We start from the raw sequence: 17,837 nt of genomic DNA on the forward strand, positions 1-17,837 counted from the left end.
AAATCTTAAAGCGCTTTGGATAAAAGCGGCTATATAAATGGTGTTTAAATGGCTCTCGTAGGAATCCTTTTCATGCAGTCACGTTTGGAGCAGCAGGGCTTGTCCTCAGACTTGAGCAGACTTGATCCTCCAAACGTTACTGCATAATAAAGATTCCTTCAATGGTAGCTATTTATTGTGTGGATCTTTATTGATGCAACACCCATCCTTTTTAGTACAGTATAGGGATGTGCGTGTTTGTTTTTTGATCTCTATATTAAACCATAACTATAAACTATATTAGATCACACTATTCTTTTGCTAGACATCTTCATCCTGCCTCCTTCAAGAAGAGTAGCTCATGTTGATGTCTTGGGCTTGTCTTAGAAATAACAAAAATTGGTGTTGACCTGTAGAGTAGTCACTTTCAATTTAGTAGAACAGAAATCAGCAGTCTTACCTCTATCTAATATAATGTAAATTGTCAAAAAGCACACTTACTGTACCTAAGCAATCGTCCTAACAATAGAAGTATGTGCCAGCACTGAAGAAAAGATAATGATAATGAACATGTGCAAGGTGAGCCAATATAATGCTATTTGAGAAAGAGTAATGAGCAGTGATTTAGGTTATAGTCTAAACTCTAAATAGTCTAAACTACAGCTGACTAAACTACAGTCACTCATCTCTGAGCCAGTACTGTGAGTGGTTGGGCAATGACCACTAGAGGGAGTTCCCTACCAATGAGCAGTGATTTAGATCTTTGTTTTTTTATATGTTCTTGGCTACAATATATGGTTGCAGTTTTACTTTTGTGAAAGGGTCCTTATAGTATGTATTTATGCAATAGCCATTGTGTTTCATCACACCCCACTGAACAATGTTCCGTCTATTAGATAACTAAAAGATGTCTATATTATGGTACATACAGTAGCTGTCTAAAATGGGTTACATTTGGTATACAATTTAAGTTTAGTTGATGTCTAGATAACACCTAGCTGTTGTTTCAATGTAATTTCAACAGTTTTACATTTTAATTACGTTTAACAACGTAATAAAACTTTTAAGATTTAATCCGATTTAAGTTTAAGTTAAAGGGGAACTATCTTATAAATGGCCTTTTTGAGTGTTTAGCATTGTTTCCTAGCTATGTGAACTTATATTAATATGATCTATGTCTCAAAATTCTCATATTGGCGCATTCTTCCAATTCTCCTCTCACAATATTCACCCTCACTGAACTGAGTCATCTGAAAATGTGCGCGATATGTGATGTCAGAAAGACACCGCTGCATGTTAATGTTCAGGCGACGACGCCGCTGCGCAGTGGTTTAGGAGCCCAGGCTCAAAACAGCTCGAGATCTTGAGGTAGAAAAATGCTGTTTTTGAGGACTTGATTAGAAATACAAAACAACGAATAAAAAAAATATATATATTACAGAGGTGTTCCATAGACTCACAGGAATTGTGTAAAAGTGCCCAAATAGTGAAAGAAATAGTAAAATAGTTCCCCTTTAACTTTAACATTTACATTTAGTCATTTAGCTGACGCTTTTAACCAAAGCGACTTTAAGTTATTTAATTATTTTTTACCCAGGGACAGTGCACATTAATCAACATCAGTTTCCACATCAATGTAAATGTGCATTGTTTACATTGCGTCCAATGCATGTCTTTATGGTATTTTAGACGCTGTTTAGATCATTTACATTTGCATTTAGTAATTTAGCTGACAAGTAAGCAGGAGGGGTACACACCTCTGGCAGCTAAGGTAAGTAACATTGTTCATCAAACAGTATCAAACTTGGGGCGGCTGGGTGGTGCAGCGGAGATTGCGCTTGTCACCAATGCGAGAGACTCCGGTCTCGAATCCGGGTATCAGCATTGCCTCCGGCTTGGGCCAGCCGTCATACTAACTCGTTTGGCTGAGTTAGCGGCAGGGAAGTCGATGGGGTGGTAATTTGGCGTTGTGGACAGCGACTCCTAAAGGTCAGGTCAGGGCGCCTGCACAGCAAAAGACAGGAAGTGGTGAAGGCAGTGTGACCTCCCACGCGTTACACTTCACCAATGAGAGTCCGCGCTGTCAGGTGAAAAGAGAGCCGCTGGCTGTCTCCGCATGTGTCGGATGAATGTGGTAGACCTCAGGGCTCCCTTGACCGACCAGGAGGGGGCACATGCGCACAACGACCAGGTAGGGGAGGGGGGGAATTGGCATAACGACTAAATTTGGATGGGAGGAAAAGCACAGAAAATCAAACTTGAGTGCTACAGTCTTGAGTGCATAATAGTATAGACATATTAGCATAGTACTGTAGGTAGTAAGATAGGCAAGGTAGATTACTTGTATTATTACATTATTGTATTATTACAGTATGAAGGATCTTTTTTTTTTAAGAAGAAGAAGAAGTGTGTTTTTAGTCAATGATGGAAAATTGAACAGGTTTCAGCTGTCCTGACTCTGGTGGGAAGTTTGTTCCATCAATGTAGAGCGATGACTGAGAATAGCCTGCTTCTCTTTGAAGACCCCCCAGGAGCTCGGATGGGAGTCGGTCTGAGGCGGCCAGAAGATGCAGAGCGGAGGGGTCTTGAGGAGGTGTAGTTAGAGACCATTGACTGGATGTAAGAGGGAGCCGTTCCCCTCGCTGCATGGTAAACCAGATCAAGGACCTTGCAGCAGATTTGTGCGCCAATGGGAAGCCAGTGTAGCTCTCTAAGTGGGGTAACGTGGGCTGACTTTGTTAGATTGGAGATCAGGCGGGCCGCTGTGTTCTGTATGAGTTTAAGTGGTTTGGATGCCCATCTCAATTTAATCTCAATGCCATTTCAATTTCAAAACGTGAGACGTCTATCTCATCAAAATGCATGTAGACCTCTCATGCTTTGAAATTGAGAGAGGCATCTAAATAGCATCTTTAAACCTTTCAACCACAGCATAAATATGATTAAAGACAATTAATCCCATTTCAATAAAAAATTTATATTTATTTGACAGCAGCAAAATTATTTTCAGAACCCTGGCCCTCAAGGACTATATTTTCACACAAATACAATGAATTGAGAGGAATTTGTTTTCATAATAACAGCGCAAACCATTTCACTTCAATCTGTAGTTGTTTTATTTATTTTAAATTATTTAATTTATAGAAAGAGTTTCTGAGATAACATTTCTAGGGGTTGTTATTGATCAGAAATGAACATGAAACAACATGTTAACTATATTCAAGGACAAATATCTAAGTCAGTAGCAATCCAGTATAAATATAAGGATATATTAAACTACTGTATAAAGCCTTGTACATCATTTACTGCTCACTTATACTTCCTTACATATATTACGGTGTGGAAGTATGGGGGTCGACATTTAAAAAGACTGAAAATCTTACTGTAAAATAGTCTTACTGCAAAAGCGGGCCATTCTGAGCCATTATAAGGCTGGTTACTATGAACACACAAATCCACTGTTTATAAAGTCTCATGTTATGACATGTAAATAATGATCTGGTTTATTATACAATTATGCAAATAATGTACAGAGCTAAAGCAAAGTTACTCCCGGATGTGTGATGACTGAATACAACTACTACTACTACTACTACTACTACTACTACTACTACTACTACTACTACTACTACTACTACTACTACTACTACTACTACTACTACTACTACTACTACTACTACTACTACTACTACTACTACTGCTACTACTACTACTACTACTACTACTACTACTACTACTACTACTAATTGATTGACTTTTCTGTTTCTATATTGTTTTATATGTGCTGTACCTCTCAACGTCATTGTAAATGAGAGCTTGCTATCAATGATCTTTTCTCATAAGGATGGAATGTTTGAATGTATCTGTTTGTTATAATAATAATAATAATAATAATAATAATAACTTTATTTGTATAGCACTTTTCATACAGAGGTTGCAGTTCAAAGTGCTTCACAACAGTAAAAAATACAGGCATAACCGAGCATAAAAAGATAGACAGGTAGCAAGGTATGGCAAATCACAGTGTTTCACATTAGGATCTAGCATCCCAATAGGCTCTCCGCTTACAGTTTTCAGTAACACAAATAGTAAAAATAGTTTAAAATGATTCAGTTAAAAAATAGTCAAAAAATTGTAAAATAGAACGGACATAAAAAATACAGGCATGAGCGAGCATAGCAAGGTATGGCAAATCACAGTGTTTCACATTAGGATCTAGCATCCTAATAGGCTCTCTATTCAGTAATACAAATAATCACAGTGTTTCACATTTGGATCTAGCAAATAATAAAAATTGTTTAAAATGATTCAGTTTAAAAATAGTCATCAGTAAGAAGTAAAAAGTGCAATAACCGACACATGAATTTGATGTGTACAGTGTACAAGAGTAGGCAGGGTAAGAATAGTGCAGGTAAATACAAGTTGTGTCAGGATATCCCTGATGTTTCCTCTTGCCACTAGGTGGTAGCAGATATCTATCAGTGAAATGCCTGAGCAAAGAGATAGGTTTTAAGCTGTCTTTTAAATATGTCTAGCGAGTTGGCTTCCCTGATGTTTTGGGGTAGTTTGTTCCATAGTTTTGGGGCATAGTTGATAAAAGCTATGATATATTTTGTTGAAAAATCACCTGGTAGTGGCTTTAAGAGCCATGTGTGTTTTATTAGTTAGGACAGGAAGTCAGGGGAAAGATGACATGTAACAAAGGTAAATAAAAAAAGCTAGACTACAACCTTTGGATTCCATGGCATGGTGAGGACCCCCGGCCTCAGGGATTCAAAGTAGAGATGCATTATGTATGTTTTAAGGGATATCAAAATAAAAGCACACGTTGTTGAACTTGATCATGCATATTTATTAGACAATTTTATTTCCGAGGCATATTTAGCCAAAATTGTTACGATTGGGGGTGCTAATGAAGGTGAGAACACAGTTGCAGACCAGGAAGAGAGGAGGCAGAGACGGTAGGGTAACGTGGATATATATATATAGGTCTTGCTCGAAAAAGAGATCTTTGATCTCAAGTGACTACCTGGTAAAATAAAGGTAAAAAAAAAAATAAAAAATAAAGGCTTTACTAGGAAGACGACACGTTACAAAACGGAACATAAAATGGCTCAGCCGAGCTGGCTCTAATACAAAACGAACTGAAGGACACGAGAAACAAAGAGGAACCAAAACGGAATACTAAACTACTTACAACACTAATGACAACACAGCAAGGCAAGGGAGACACAACGAGCAGGGGAACACCGGGGTACTGGAGGAAATGACGCCACGAGGAGGTGAGGACAGACCCACACTTAAATACAAACACTAATTACAAAGAGCAACACCTGGCAAGGCCAGGCCAAAACACAGAATCAATCAAACACTAAACTAGACACAAAAGCAACATCACACACAACAACCAGACAGGGAGAGACATCAAACAAAGACAGGGATGGCCCAAGATAATAAATAAGTAGAGATTAACTCTATTATCTTAAACCAGACCAAAATGGCCACCTGCACCATCTGGCTCCTCTGGCCACTAGAGGGAGGTAGGGGACCAGGTAGGAGACCACTGTCAGGAGGTAGGGAATGTCCAATGTCTCTATCATACCCGGCACAGCAAGGGCTGGGCCTGGGGACGTTACACAAAATATGTTGCCAGAACATTATTATTATTTCTTTAATATAGATTTTTTTTATTGATTTTTTTACTTGTCAATGCGCCCTGTCGCGACCCGTAGTTTGAGAACCGCTGAACTAGAGTGTGTACGTGTGTCTTGTTGGGATGCTTCACTAACCTTCAGACCTGTGTGAACGTTTCCTCTGAGGCCTCTGTTCACCCCCCCTCCCACTGTATCCTCCCCTGGACATGACAATCACAGGTTAATAGGTTGGACATGACAATCACAGGTTAATAGGTTGGACATGACAATCACAGGTTAATAGGTTGGACATGACAATCACAGGTTAATAGGTTGGACATGACAATCACAGGTCCTTAGGTTGGACATGACAATCACAGGTTAATATGTTGGACATGACAATCACAGGTTAATAGGTTGGACATGACAATCACAGGTTAATAGGTTGGACATGACAATCACAGGTTAATAGGTTGGACATGACAATCACAGGTTAATAGGTTGGACATGACAATCACAGGTCCTTAGGTTGGACATGACAATCACAGGTTAATAGGTTGGACATGACAATCACAGGTCCTTAGGTTGGACATGACAATCACAGGTTAATAGGTTGGACATGACAATCACAGGTTAATAGGTTGGACATGACAATCACAGGTCTTTAGGTTGGACATGACAATCACAGGTTAATAGGTTGGACATGACAATCACAGGTCCTTAGGTTGGACATGACAATCACAGGTTAATAGGTTGGACATGACAATCACAGGTTAATAGGTTGGACATGACAATCACAGGTTAATAGGTTGGACATGACAATCACAGGTTAATAGGTTGGACATGACAATCACAGGTTAATAGGTTGGACATGACAATCACAGGTTAATAGGTTGGACATGACAATCACAGGTCTTTAGGTTGGACATGACAATCACAATCATAGGTTGGAAACATTCCAATTTTTTTTTTCAAAAATGAATTCAAATTCTGGAGAAAATTCATATCCCGAATTGACTGATTGAAAGGTGCTATAGATCAGGGGTTCCCAAACTTTTCAGGCCGTGACCCCCAAATAACGGTGTCAGAGAGCCGCAACCCCCACTATTATAGGAGGTAAACAAATAAAATTATAAATGGAAATGTATGGTTGAAACATGCAAACGTTCAAACGCACACACACTAATAAGCATTGGAGGCTTTTAACCAGGGCCAGACTGGGCAAATCATTCAGGCCAGGAAATATAGTGCAACATATAGCCCCAGTCAGGCCACTTTTTAAGCAGGGGGTCTGGGGGTCCCCCACCAGGAAATGTTTTGTTACAAAGACTTAATTTCCTGCATTCTGGTGCAGGAATTTTTTTATAATTTTTTTTGAACAAATGTTTTTTATTTTCTCTTTTTTTACATGAAACAAGACAAACAATACAGTAACAGTAATAATCGACAAAAACGCACAGTACAATAACAGAAATAATAATAACAATAATGACAGTCCGGTAATTAAATCAGAATGAAAATAGACTAAAATACATACAAATTATAAATACAATACCATGGGCACTTGCTTGCTCTCCCCCCCCCCCCCCCCCCCCCTCAGGACCCCAACGTGGGCTATAGATCCACTACTTCATTCAACACCAGAAAACTCCAAATTTATATGCGTTCCTTTATCTTATCCACCACAGCTACCCAGACTGCGATGCTGGCTTCATTAACACCTAAAATCCGCGCAGTAGATATCTCTAGATAAATCACATCGAGATAGGTGAGTATTCATACCTTCGGGCACATTTTATCCGGTTGAATCCAGCGTGACGCTATCAACTTTTTGGCAGCTGTGAGACCCGCCAAAATGAGTCTCTTTACATGTACAGAGGTGGATAACTGAGAAATATCATTCAACAACAGTACAGAAGGCAGTGTCGGTATGGTCAGAGATAAAATCTCTGATAATTGAGTGGTAACATTTTCCCAAAAGGTCTCAACAGGAGGGCATTCCCAATACATATGCATATATGTACTAATAGCACCGTTTGAACACAAGGAGCATCGAGAGTCAGGTCTGAGACCCATTAGGTTCAATCGCCTAGTGGTGTTGGTGATCTGGGTTGCGTGATGATAGCCGAACATTTTCCCAGACTGCATCCCAATCAAAATCTACCTCCAGCTCTGGGATATCCTTCCTCCAAACCATGTCTAGGGGAAGGACCTTATATGAGGACGTAAGTAAGTGGCGCTAAAAGTCAGAGACGAAGCCACTCGACGTCTCCTTGTCATAAAATAATTTGTGAAACCTGTGGTGCTCAAGTGGAGCATCCCATGGGACGCCGTGAGCCTTCAGAGCTGCTCTTATTTGTAAAAAAAAAGGAGGAACTGGGGAGGTCAAATTTGTGGGATATATCTTGAAAACTGCGGAGACCAGAGTCATCGAAGATATCCCCCAATGTGTGTATGCCTTTCTTTTCCCAACCAGGGTATCTGATAGGTTGTTGTCCAATAAGGATTAAATTGTTATTAAATAGGGGAGAATGCATGTGCCATTTATGGTGGTTAGTACACGTTTTCTGTGTGTCACGCCAAATCCGGATCACATGTGTAATAAGAGGGCCAAATCTTAAGTTGCATTGATTGATATGTTGGTGTACACTATATCCTGCAGTCTATGTGGGGCCACTGTCTCCAGGATACCGCTGCTTGAGAATCAAACCAGGTGATCAGTGGTCTTAAAGAGAATGCTTGAAAGTAATATTTGAAGTCTGGAAAGGCTAAACCCCCGTCGGTTTTATTTCTCTGTGCAGTGGATCTTTTTAATCGTGGGCGTTTGTTGTTCCAAATGAATTTATATGCAGCAGAGTGCAGATTTTGCCAGTAACCAGCAGGGGGGGGGGGGGGGGGGGGGGTTTAACGGCAACATGGAGCTGATGAAGTAAATTCTGGGCAAAACATTCATCTTAACTATTGACGCTCGGGCCTGTAATGAGTTTTTTTTATTTTGACCACCTGCTGAAGTCATCTGTGATCCTGTCTCGCAAGCCGGAGTAATTATACTTCACCGTCTGGCCTATAGTGGGGAATATTTCAACTCCAAGACATTTAAAGTGTTCTACCATAAGTATATTTGCTGGGAGGATGGTAGCCTTTGCAGTCACATTGAGTGGAAGGAAGGTCAATTTTGGTCAGTTGATCTTAAATCCCGATAGACTGCCAAAATCATCTATTACTTTGAGAAGATGAGGTAGGGAGGTGGCGGGGTTCTGCATGAACAAGAGTACATCATCTGCATATAAGCTGATGTGATGCTGTGTGCCCTTAATCGAGATCGGTGATATGGTCTGGGATTGTCTTATGTACTGAGCTAAATGTTCGAGGGATAGAGCAAATAGTCCGGGACTAAGAGGACAACCCTGTCTGGACGAGCGTGATACAGGGAAGAGTGGCGAGCAGAGTTTACCTGTTAAAATCATGGCCGATGGACCTGTATATAGCACTTTGATCATATGGATGAACCCTTCACCTAACCCCATCCTTCTAAGTACTGCCCATAAATAAGACCACTCCAATCTGTCAAAGGCCTTCATTGCGTCTAAGGATATGACAGCCGTAGGGGTCGCGGCATCCTTGCTGGCATCTATCACATGCAGTAACCGTCTAATATTATCCGTGATCAGGCGGCCTCTTATGAAGCCTGTCTGATCAGGGTGAGATCAGTTCCGAGGAGGCTTAAGGGTCTATAGCTGCCGCATTCGGTGGGGTCCTTATATTTCTTAAGTAGGACAGATATGAGTGCCATATTGACATCCCTAGAAAAGTTTCCCTCTTTGATTGAGTGTAAAATCATATCAAGTAATAGGGGTCCAAGTACATCCCAGAATGAGAGGTACAGTTCGGGCGGAATACCGTCCCAGCCAGGGGCCTTACCACTTTGCAAGTCAGCGATCGCCTCCCTAAGTTCCTCTAGTGTAATAGGTGCATCTAACCATTTAGCGTCATCCTCTGAGAGTTGTGGTAAGTTAATTTGAGCAAGAAATTCCTCCAGCTTATTATGATCGAAGATCACTTCTGACTTGTACAGGTTTGAATAAAATGAACGAAAAGTCTTGTTGATTTGTTTGGGGTCGGTGGTAACCTCCCTGTTGGTCCTTGATGGCAGGGATATCCGCAAATTGTTCACTGGCCCGTATCTTCATAGCTAGTAGGTGACTAGGTTTAGAGCCATGAAAGTAATAATTTCGTCTTGTTCTGTGCATTTGAAATTCAGATTGTTGTCTTAAAATGGAGTTAATCTCATTTTTCAACATTTTTATTTGAAACTCCAGTCGACCAGAGTAGTTGCGCTGCAAAGAGGAAAACAACGTGGAGTGAAGCCCTTCCAGTTCTACCAATTTGGAGAGACGTTCCTTGCGGAGGTTAGAGGCAAAGAGAGTAGTGTTACTCCTGATAAAACCCTTAACCGAGTTCCATAAAAATCTGGGGTCTTGTACCAAGCCAGCATTAAACTGCAGGAATTCAATGAGTTTTTCTTTAAATTGCAGGTTGAATTCCTTGTTCTTCAGCAGTGTCGAGTTAAAGCGCCATCTAGGGGCCCGGGATGTCATTCTACTGAGTGAACCCTTTAGAAATAAATATTTGTGGTCTGAATGAATGAATGAAAACTTTATTTAACAGATTGCAGAATGGGTACAATACAGTACGGCTCAATACATACAATTGTTAAGGGGATGCAGACCTGAGAAAGACGTTTGTCTTGTTTCCATCAGGGTCCCCCATTTTCAATTCATATAGACAATGCAATGGGCCCTAATTCAACATCAAAGCTATCAAATAGTCTAGGGGACGCAAAAACATAATCTATTCTAGAAAATGTTTTGTGTCTTGCTGAGAAAAAGGAAAAATCTAGCGCAGTTGGATTGAGCGACCGCCACAAATCAATTACCCATGTGTCCTTGGACCAGGCCTGTAGGGCCGTAGAGGCCTGTCTCTGGTCATTGGTTGTGGTGTGATAGGATTTATCAATCAAGGGATCCCAGATGGCATTAAAATCCGCACCCACTATAAATGAATACTCAGGGAGATCCACACACAATCCCCCATTCCCACCCACCTCCCCCCCTTCAAAATACTTATCCGGTATCCCCTGACCGAGCATATCAACCACAACAACCCTATGTATATTACCATAGGGCCTAAAACCCTCAAACCTACCATAAGTAGATTATTCTCTCAGTGGCTACTTGCCACACTCCAAATATTTTTTTATAAAAAGATGCCTCAAAACGTAGAGTAAATTCACATTAGACCTTATAAGAACATGGCTAAGTTTAAACAAGAAGAAGAAAAAAAAACCTAGAATTGGAACTATTACAAGAGAAGGGGGGGGGGGGGGGGGGTTATACTACCTATGTGTATTGCATGCGTGTGTAATACGTCCACCAGGCCGGAGGAGGGCGATGCTCCGCTGTGAAGTCCGTTGTTTCCTGTGATGTCACTATGATGTCACTATGGATAGAATCATGGCAGTTGAAACATTCTACATGTGTACTGCATGCGTGTGCAGTGCGTCCACCAGGCCGGAGGAGGGCGATGCTCCGCTGTGAAGTCTGTTGTTTCCTATGATTCGCATAGAGTAGAGGTCACAGAACCTTGTAGCATTGTCATAGTGCAATTAGACTGCCGTGTCAGGAGAGGGTGCTGTGCAACAGTTCGTCTGACTTTTAAGCTTACTAGTAGGTCAACAACAGATGAACAGCAGATGATGACGCTGGCCGTGGACGCGACTATATGCCGTGTGTGTGGCTAGCAGAACGTATCTGAAACGTTGATAGATCCTTGAGGCCCAATAAAAATATGTGCACACACACAGAATTTAAAAAATAAAAATAAACGCTACACGGTCCCACGGAGGTATTAAGCCAAGTCATGACGGGCCGTAAGTGACACGCATAAAAGTCATAGATCATTTAAACAAAGCTAGCGCTTACAGTATCTCCCCAGCATATAGTGGATGTATAAAAACATCATGCAATAGTTATACAAAACAGAACCGACCGAACCCCCCTTATGTCAGATGTCGAGAAACATTTAAAAAAAGTATCTAGGCGATACCCAACGTCACACAGTTAACCATATTTATAAAAACGGAGATATAGAGAATAATATGACGCCGCTCTGCGTATTAGCCATAATGAAGTGCTAACGGCTCAAAAACAGGCTACTATCGCATACTACGGAATGGTGAGGACGGTATCATAGCCTCTTCATCCTGGGTCTTCAAGAAGGCAGCGGCGTCCTCAGGCGAAGGAATCGGTATTCTCGCGCCGTCTTTGGTCGTGATGAACAGCCTCGCAGGGTACTGAAGAGACGGCTTGAGACCTAGCTTGTAGAGTGGGCCCATGACATCTCTGTAGCGGGAACGCTGCTCCACGACTTCAGGACAGTAGTCTTCAAAGATTTGGACTGGTTTCCCTTCGTATTCCAACGTTCCCCTCCTCTTCCGTGCCTCCCGAATAATTTTTTCTTGTATTCGATAATGATGTAAACGAGCAATAACTGCTCTAGGCCTGGAGCTAGTTGTTGTTTTGGCACCGGCCCTATAACAACGATCCAACTTGGGTGGCGTAGGAAGGAACTCTTTCCCCAGAATATCAACCAGTACCTTTGCAAAAAGATCGCTTGGTTGGTCGCTATACACGGACTCATCCAGTCATATGCGAATATTGGATCGGCGGCTACGGGACTCGACGTCGGTTAGCTTAGACTTTAGCTTATCATTGCTTTCTTCTAGAGCCGTACATCTAGCCTCTAGCTCGTCCACCCTGCCAGTCCAAGTATTCAAGCCATCTTCCACAGAGGTCAGGCGCTCGGCATGGTCATTAACCGTCGTCCAGAGGCTGTCGAGTTTGGTTTCGAGCGAGGCAGCGGACGCTCTGATTTCGTTGGTTAAGTTGTTGGTTAAGGATTGCCTGAGCTCTTCAATTAGCCCAGCAATGGCGATTATATCAGCGGGAGCGTCGTCCTTCTTGGATTCATTTCTCGGTGTTATCTTCGTTGCCATTGTAGTTATTTCAGCCAAAAATGTTAGTAGGAAACATAAGGGGATGTATACAAAAAGGTTTAACCGAGTTGAGAGTATAAAAAGAGGCTTTTAAAACTAAATATAAAAAAAGTGAGTAACAACGTGGCAGGAAGCGACTTCTACATCCTCGACCCGGAACCGGAAGTCAGGAATTTTTTTGTATTTTTTATTTTTTTTTACCCTTTAAATGCCAGTGTTTGTGATGGCATCACAAATTATTGTTAAAAAACAGGCTAGCATATGTATGATTAGCAACAACACTTTCTGTTTTTTTGTAATGTCAGATTGAAAAAAATACAATATTTTATTCAACTTCAGCCCTGATCATAACACCAGCATATTCATTTTATAATTCTAACCCTTTAAATGCCAGTGTGTGTGATGGCATATATTTGCAATATATCAAATGCAAAGTAGATTTTTCTAGGGGGGTTATTACAGGCTAGCATGTGTCAATGATTAGCAACAACAGTTTTTTGTAAGGGGTCCCCCCTCCACCAATCACATGCGGCTCCCTTTGTGTGTGTGTGAGAGCAAGAGAGAGAGAGAGAGAGAGAGATTGATTGATTGATTGAAAACTTTATTAACAGATTGCAGAATGGGTACAATACAGTACAGCTCAATACACACAATTGTTAAGGGGATGCAGACCAGAGAAAGACTTTCGTCTTGTTTACACCAGGGTCCCCCATTTTCAATTCATCAGGACATATATGACATACATGACATACAGATAGTCAGTACTGCTACATCTATACATTTATGACATACCAGATTTGCAAATACAGTACTGTTTGTGATACAGAAGGAGTCAAGAAAAGGGAGTATATACATTTGACGTAGAAACTGTACATTGGAGGAGGTTGTGTGGGGGGGGTTGGGTACACTGGGATATTGACAACCATACTGGGTAATTTACATTGGAGGTGGTTGGGGGGGGGGGGGGGGGCACACTGTATAAACAAGCAAAACTGTACATTGAGGGGGGGGGAGACTCTGTACAAACAAACAAAATTGTACATTGGACTATTGACAAAACCATACTAGGTAAATGACTGTACATTGGAGGGGGTTGGGTTAGGATATTTACAGGGGCCAGAGAGAGAGAGAGAGAGAGAGAGAGAGAGAGAGAGAGAGAGAGAGAGACGAGAGAGAGAGAGAGAGAGAGAGAGAGAGAGAGAGAGAGAGAGAGAGAGATTTGTATTTGATTTAACCTTTATTTTACCAGGTAGTCACTTGAGATCAAACTTGTGTGAGTTGCAGTGATCTCCTGGTTGTTCCCCAACTATTGCGCTGCTGCAACTAGAAACACTGGCCTGGCCTGCTTCTAAGTTCAGTGGCCTGACTGCATACACATTTATTTATTATTATACTTTTTTTTTTTAAATCATCTGGCGCCCCCCCCCCACTTTGGAACCCCTGCGTATAGATAACATTGAGCCACTAGATGTCCCACTAGACTAGATCACCAGCATGTCAGCGTGTCTCAACTAGCAGCATGGTTAACCAATCAGGTGCATTTCACGTGGGGAAATGGGATGTAGGGAGGGTGTAAGAATCTGGTTGTTGGTGGGTGGACCCAGGCGCAATACAGGAATGAGAGAGAGGCAGGACACAAGCGGGGTGTAGTTGAGAAGAGGCTTTACTTCACTTCTTTGGAGTACAACTACAACAACAAAACAATAAAGACGAGTACCACAGCCTAAGCTGGCAGATAATAATTATATAAACAAAGGGTACGAATTAGAGACAACACGGAAGGGTGCTGAATCACAACCACAATGGTATAATAATGTTCTGACAACAACGGACGACACAAGATACGTTTACAAACCGACAGGGAAGTAACAGGACAGCACAGAATATATAGGAGGACTAATCACACTGATTACTAAACAGTAACAGCTGGGGAAGAGAGGAACATGAATATGGATACACACAGGGAACATGAATACACAGAGGGGACAAGACTAGACACTAACAATAACAGGGATAATAGGGACACATATACAAAATGAATACAAGGACCACTAGACTAATAGGCAGACATCTGAACATACTGGGGAGCACACAGGACCGATAACAAATACAAGGGGAACACATTAATACACACATTCAATAATCTCCAGAGTAGGCACTCCTGCAGTACCGCAAACAGAGCGCCAGAGGGTGGCAGAGTATTGTCTGTGTCCAGATAGTTCAGATTATGACAGAGGGGATACATGCATGCAACATGTAAACAATAACAATAATCTTGGACCTGCCAATATTTTTTTATTATTCATAAATATGACAATCTTCTTGTATGAAGCACACTCTTGTATGAAGCACACTCTCGGGGGCTCATACAGAACCAAGCATTTCACCGTAAAGTACATGTATTTTATTGTGGACAAATAAAAAACAAACTTGAAACTTGAACTTGAAATAAAACGTGTATTTGGGGGTAAAGCAATACTTTTATTATTTTATTCTATTCTATTACTTTTTAAATGATTAGTCTACATAAGCATGTTATCTATAGTGCTTCTTAGGTCGCTTTCACATATAGTTTTGGTGGACTCTGTGCGGTTCTGGGGGTGAAGTTGCAACATTGTTGCATTCTTCATTTGTTTCGCCTGCGTTCACATAGAAATATGTGAGGCGGACCGAACCTTCTGAACAATGTCACGCAGTCGAAAAGGGCGCTTGTCTATTGGACAGTGGAAATGTGTGTGGCTGCGAGCCCGTGTGTGCGCGCGTGCGCGCGCGCAGTGTGTGTGTCTGTGTGTGGACTGCGAGTCCTCCAGATCAGCGGAGCGGAGGCGAGTTTTGACATGGCATTGATCCATTGTTCTATTGAAGCACATTACCACCATCCTCTCGCTAAACAACTTGTAGACCACGGTGTTTTTATGAGTGCCCACAAGTAGCTGTTTTATTAATAATACAATAAGCCGCGTTTTTTTCTTCCTTCTTCCCAAGATGCACAGTTAGATATATAGATAGAGAGAGAGAGAGAGAGAGAGAGAGAGAGAGAGAGAGAACGAGAGAGAGAGAGAGAGAGAGAAGAGGAGAGAGATGAGAGAGAGAGAGAGAGAGAGAGAGATGAGAGAGAGAGAGAGAGAGAGAGAGAGAAGAGAGAGAGAGAGAGAGAGAGATAGATAGATAGATAGATAGATAGATAGATAGATAGATAGATAGATAGATAGATAGATAGATAGATAGATAGATAGATAGATCGATAGATAGATAGATAGATAGATAGATAGATAGATAGATAGATAGATAGATAGATAGAATAGATAGATAGATAGATAGAATAGAGATAGATAGATAGATAGATAGATAGATAGATAGATAGATAGATAGATAGATAGATAGATAGATAGATAGATAGATAGATAGATAGATAGATAGATAGATAGATAGTCGATAGATAGATTTTGGTTCGCGTATTGGTTCGATGAAGCCGAACCGAGACCGACGTTTTCGCAGGCGGACCAGAGTTTGCCTGTTTGGTCCGCGGACCAGAGTTTGCCTGTTTGGTCCGCGAACCGAGTTCGACACGCATTCACACAAACCCGAAAACCGCACTATCGAATTCTGGTCCGAAAGTCCGGACCAAACAGCCCCTGTGTGAAAGCGACCTTAAAGAGGACACCATGCATGCAGCCCTGCTAAACAACCAGTAAAAATACCTACAGGCCCATCATCTACCTTTATGATCACTGACCACGTTCTTCTTCCTCTGTTCTTTCTGTAGGAGATAGATTTTGGAGACAGGAACTGGAAGGGGATTGCCATCTCTCTGCTGGTCATTGTGGTGGTGCTGTCGTTCATTGGACTATCCATCATTCTCCTCTCAAAAGGTGAGGCTCATTAGCGATGTATTCACACACGTCGTGGACATTTATTTTTAAATCATAATAAATGTGGGTGTGACTTGTATAGGAGAGCTGAACATAGGTACTGTAGTTCTCAAAACATTATGGTCGGATGGATCATCTCAGTTTCCCCAGGGTTCCAACAGGATTCATGGGTAAATGTGGTCATAGCGTTAGAAGGCTGGGTAATTGTTTTGAAGGTGTCCGTCAAACTTTTCTTAACCCTTTCACTGCCACACTACAGAAGGTTAACCCTTTACTATCACACTACCGACGGTAACCGTCGGTAGTGTGATAGTAAAGGGTTAACCTTCTGTAGTGTGGCAGTGAAAGGGTTAACCTGCTGTCGTATTGTCACAGTGAAAGGATTGACCGTTTGGTAGTGCGGCAGTGAAAGGGTTAAGCTTTGGAGAATATTTTTGTCAATTCTTTTGACCCTATTTTAACTTCTTAGCCTCTACCGGGTCCAAATTTTGGATAAAACGCCTGTCGAGTAAATTGGACGCTATTGTAGCAGATGCACAAGTCTGGCTTCTTATGAAAGGAAACACTCTGAGTGCTATTGTCATAGAGTTACGGAGGTGTGAACACACTGAAATAAACGTTTTTTACATTTTTGTCTGAATTATTATGCCTACAGATCTATCTACTCTACAGTTATTGTGGTGTGTTATTTAACCTGTTAACGTTCGGCGTCCCAGGACCTGTGCACGTCGCAGCATTTTGCGCTCGTCTGCCGGCTCCGGGCTGCATTTTTTGCCATGCAACCAATACATTGTTTGAAAGTTTAATTTTCCACCTTTCTTTTGTCACCACACTCGACCTATTGCGTGCTTCGGGTCTCGAGTTACAAGGCGAAATATCCGGCGAGCGTCATTTGACAAGCCGTTCGGATGAGTGATCACACCCGGTTGTGAATGGTCCTGAACTGACCAATCACCGCTGATGGCGAAAATTATTGACCACCGTTGTAGCCAAGGAGCAAATTACAAGTTAAGTAGTGATCCTCTGTCTTCCATCAGTAACTAACACACATACATATCTGCATGTCTGTATATCAGTATATCTATCTATCTCTCAGTATCTCTGAGTTATTGTTTATAAACTAAATCTAAACCCATCCACTAATTCCTCTCATTCGTCAACTCATTCTAAGTGGGTGTATACTATTCTGGATATTGTCAAATCAGAACTGAGTCCGTCCTCTAACTTATTTACATAATAACTAGGTTAACAATAGGTTATAACTATAACCATGTTCTGTTAATAGTGGTGACGCTCGGC

General features: G+C 41.4%; 1 protein-coding gene across 1 annotated transcript in view; it reads left to right on the top strand.

Annotated features, from left to right (window-relative positions):
* Window positions 1-549: 549 nt before the first annotated feature.
* Window positions 550-17,837, top strand: part of LOC311229255 (inactive dipeptidyl peptidase 10-like) — a gene marked incomplete at both ends in the record, with an annotated part of 310,035 nt that continues 292,747 nt past the window's right edge. Inside the window, 2 exons of the mRNA XM_084315322.1 lie at window positions 550-558; window positions 16,433-16,538. Coding sequence (XP_084171448.1) covers window positions 550-558; window positions 16,433-16,538 — 115 coding nt within the window. The remainder of the gene's footprint in view (window positions 559-16,432; window positions 16,539-17,837) is intronic.

This window comes from Notolepis coatsorum (genome assembly GCF_963971535.1).
Source record: "Notolepis coatsorum genome assembly, chromosome: 5".
In the NCBI taxonomy this organism is placed as follows: Eukaryota; Metazoa; Chordata; class Actinopteri; order Aulopiformes; family Paralepididae; genus Notolepis; species Notolepis coatsorum.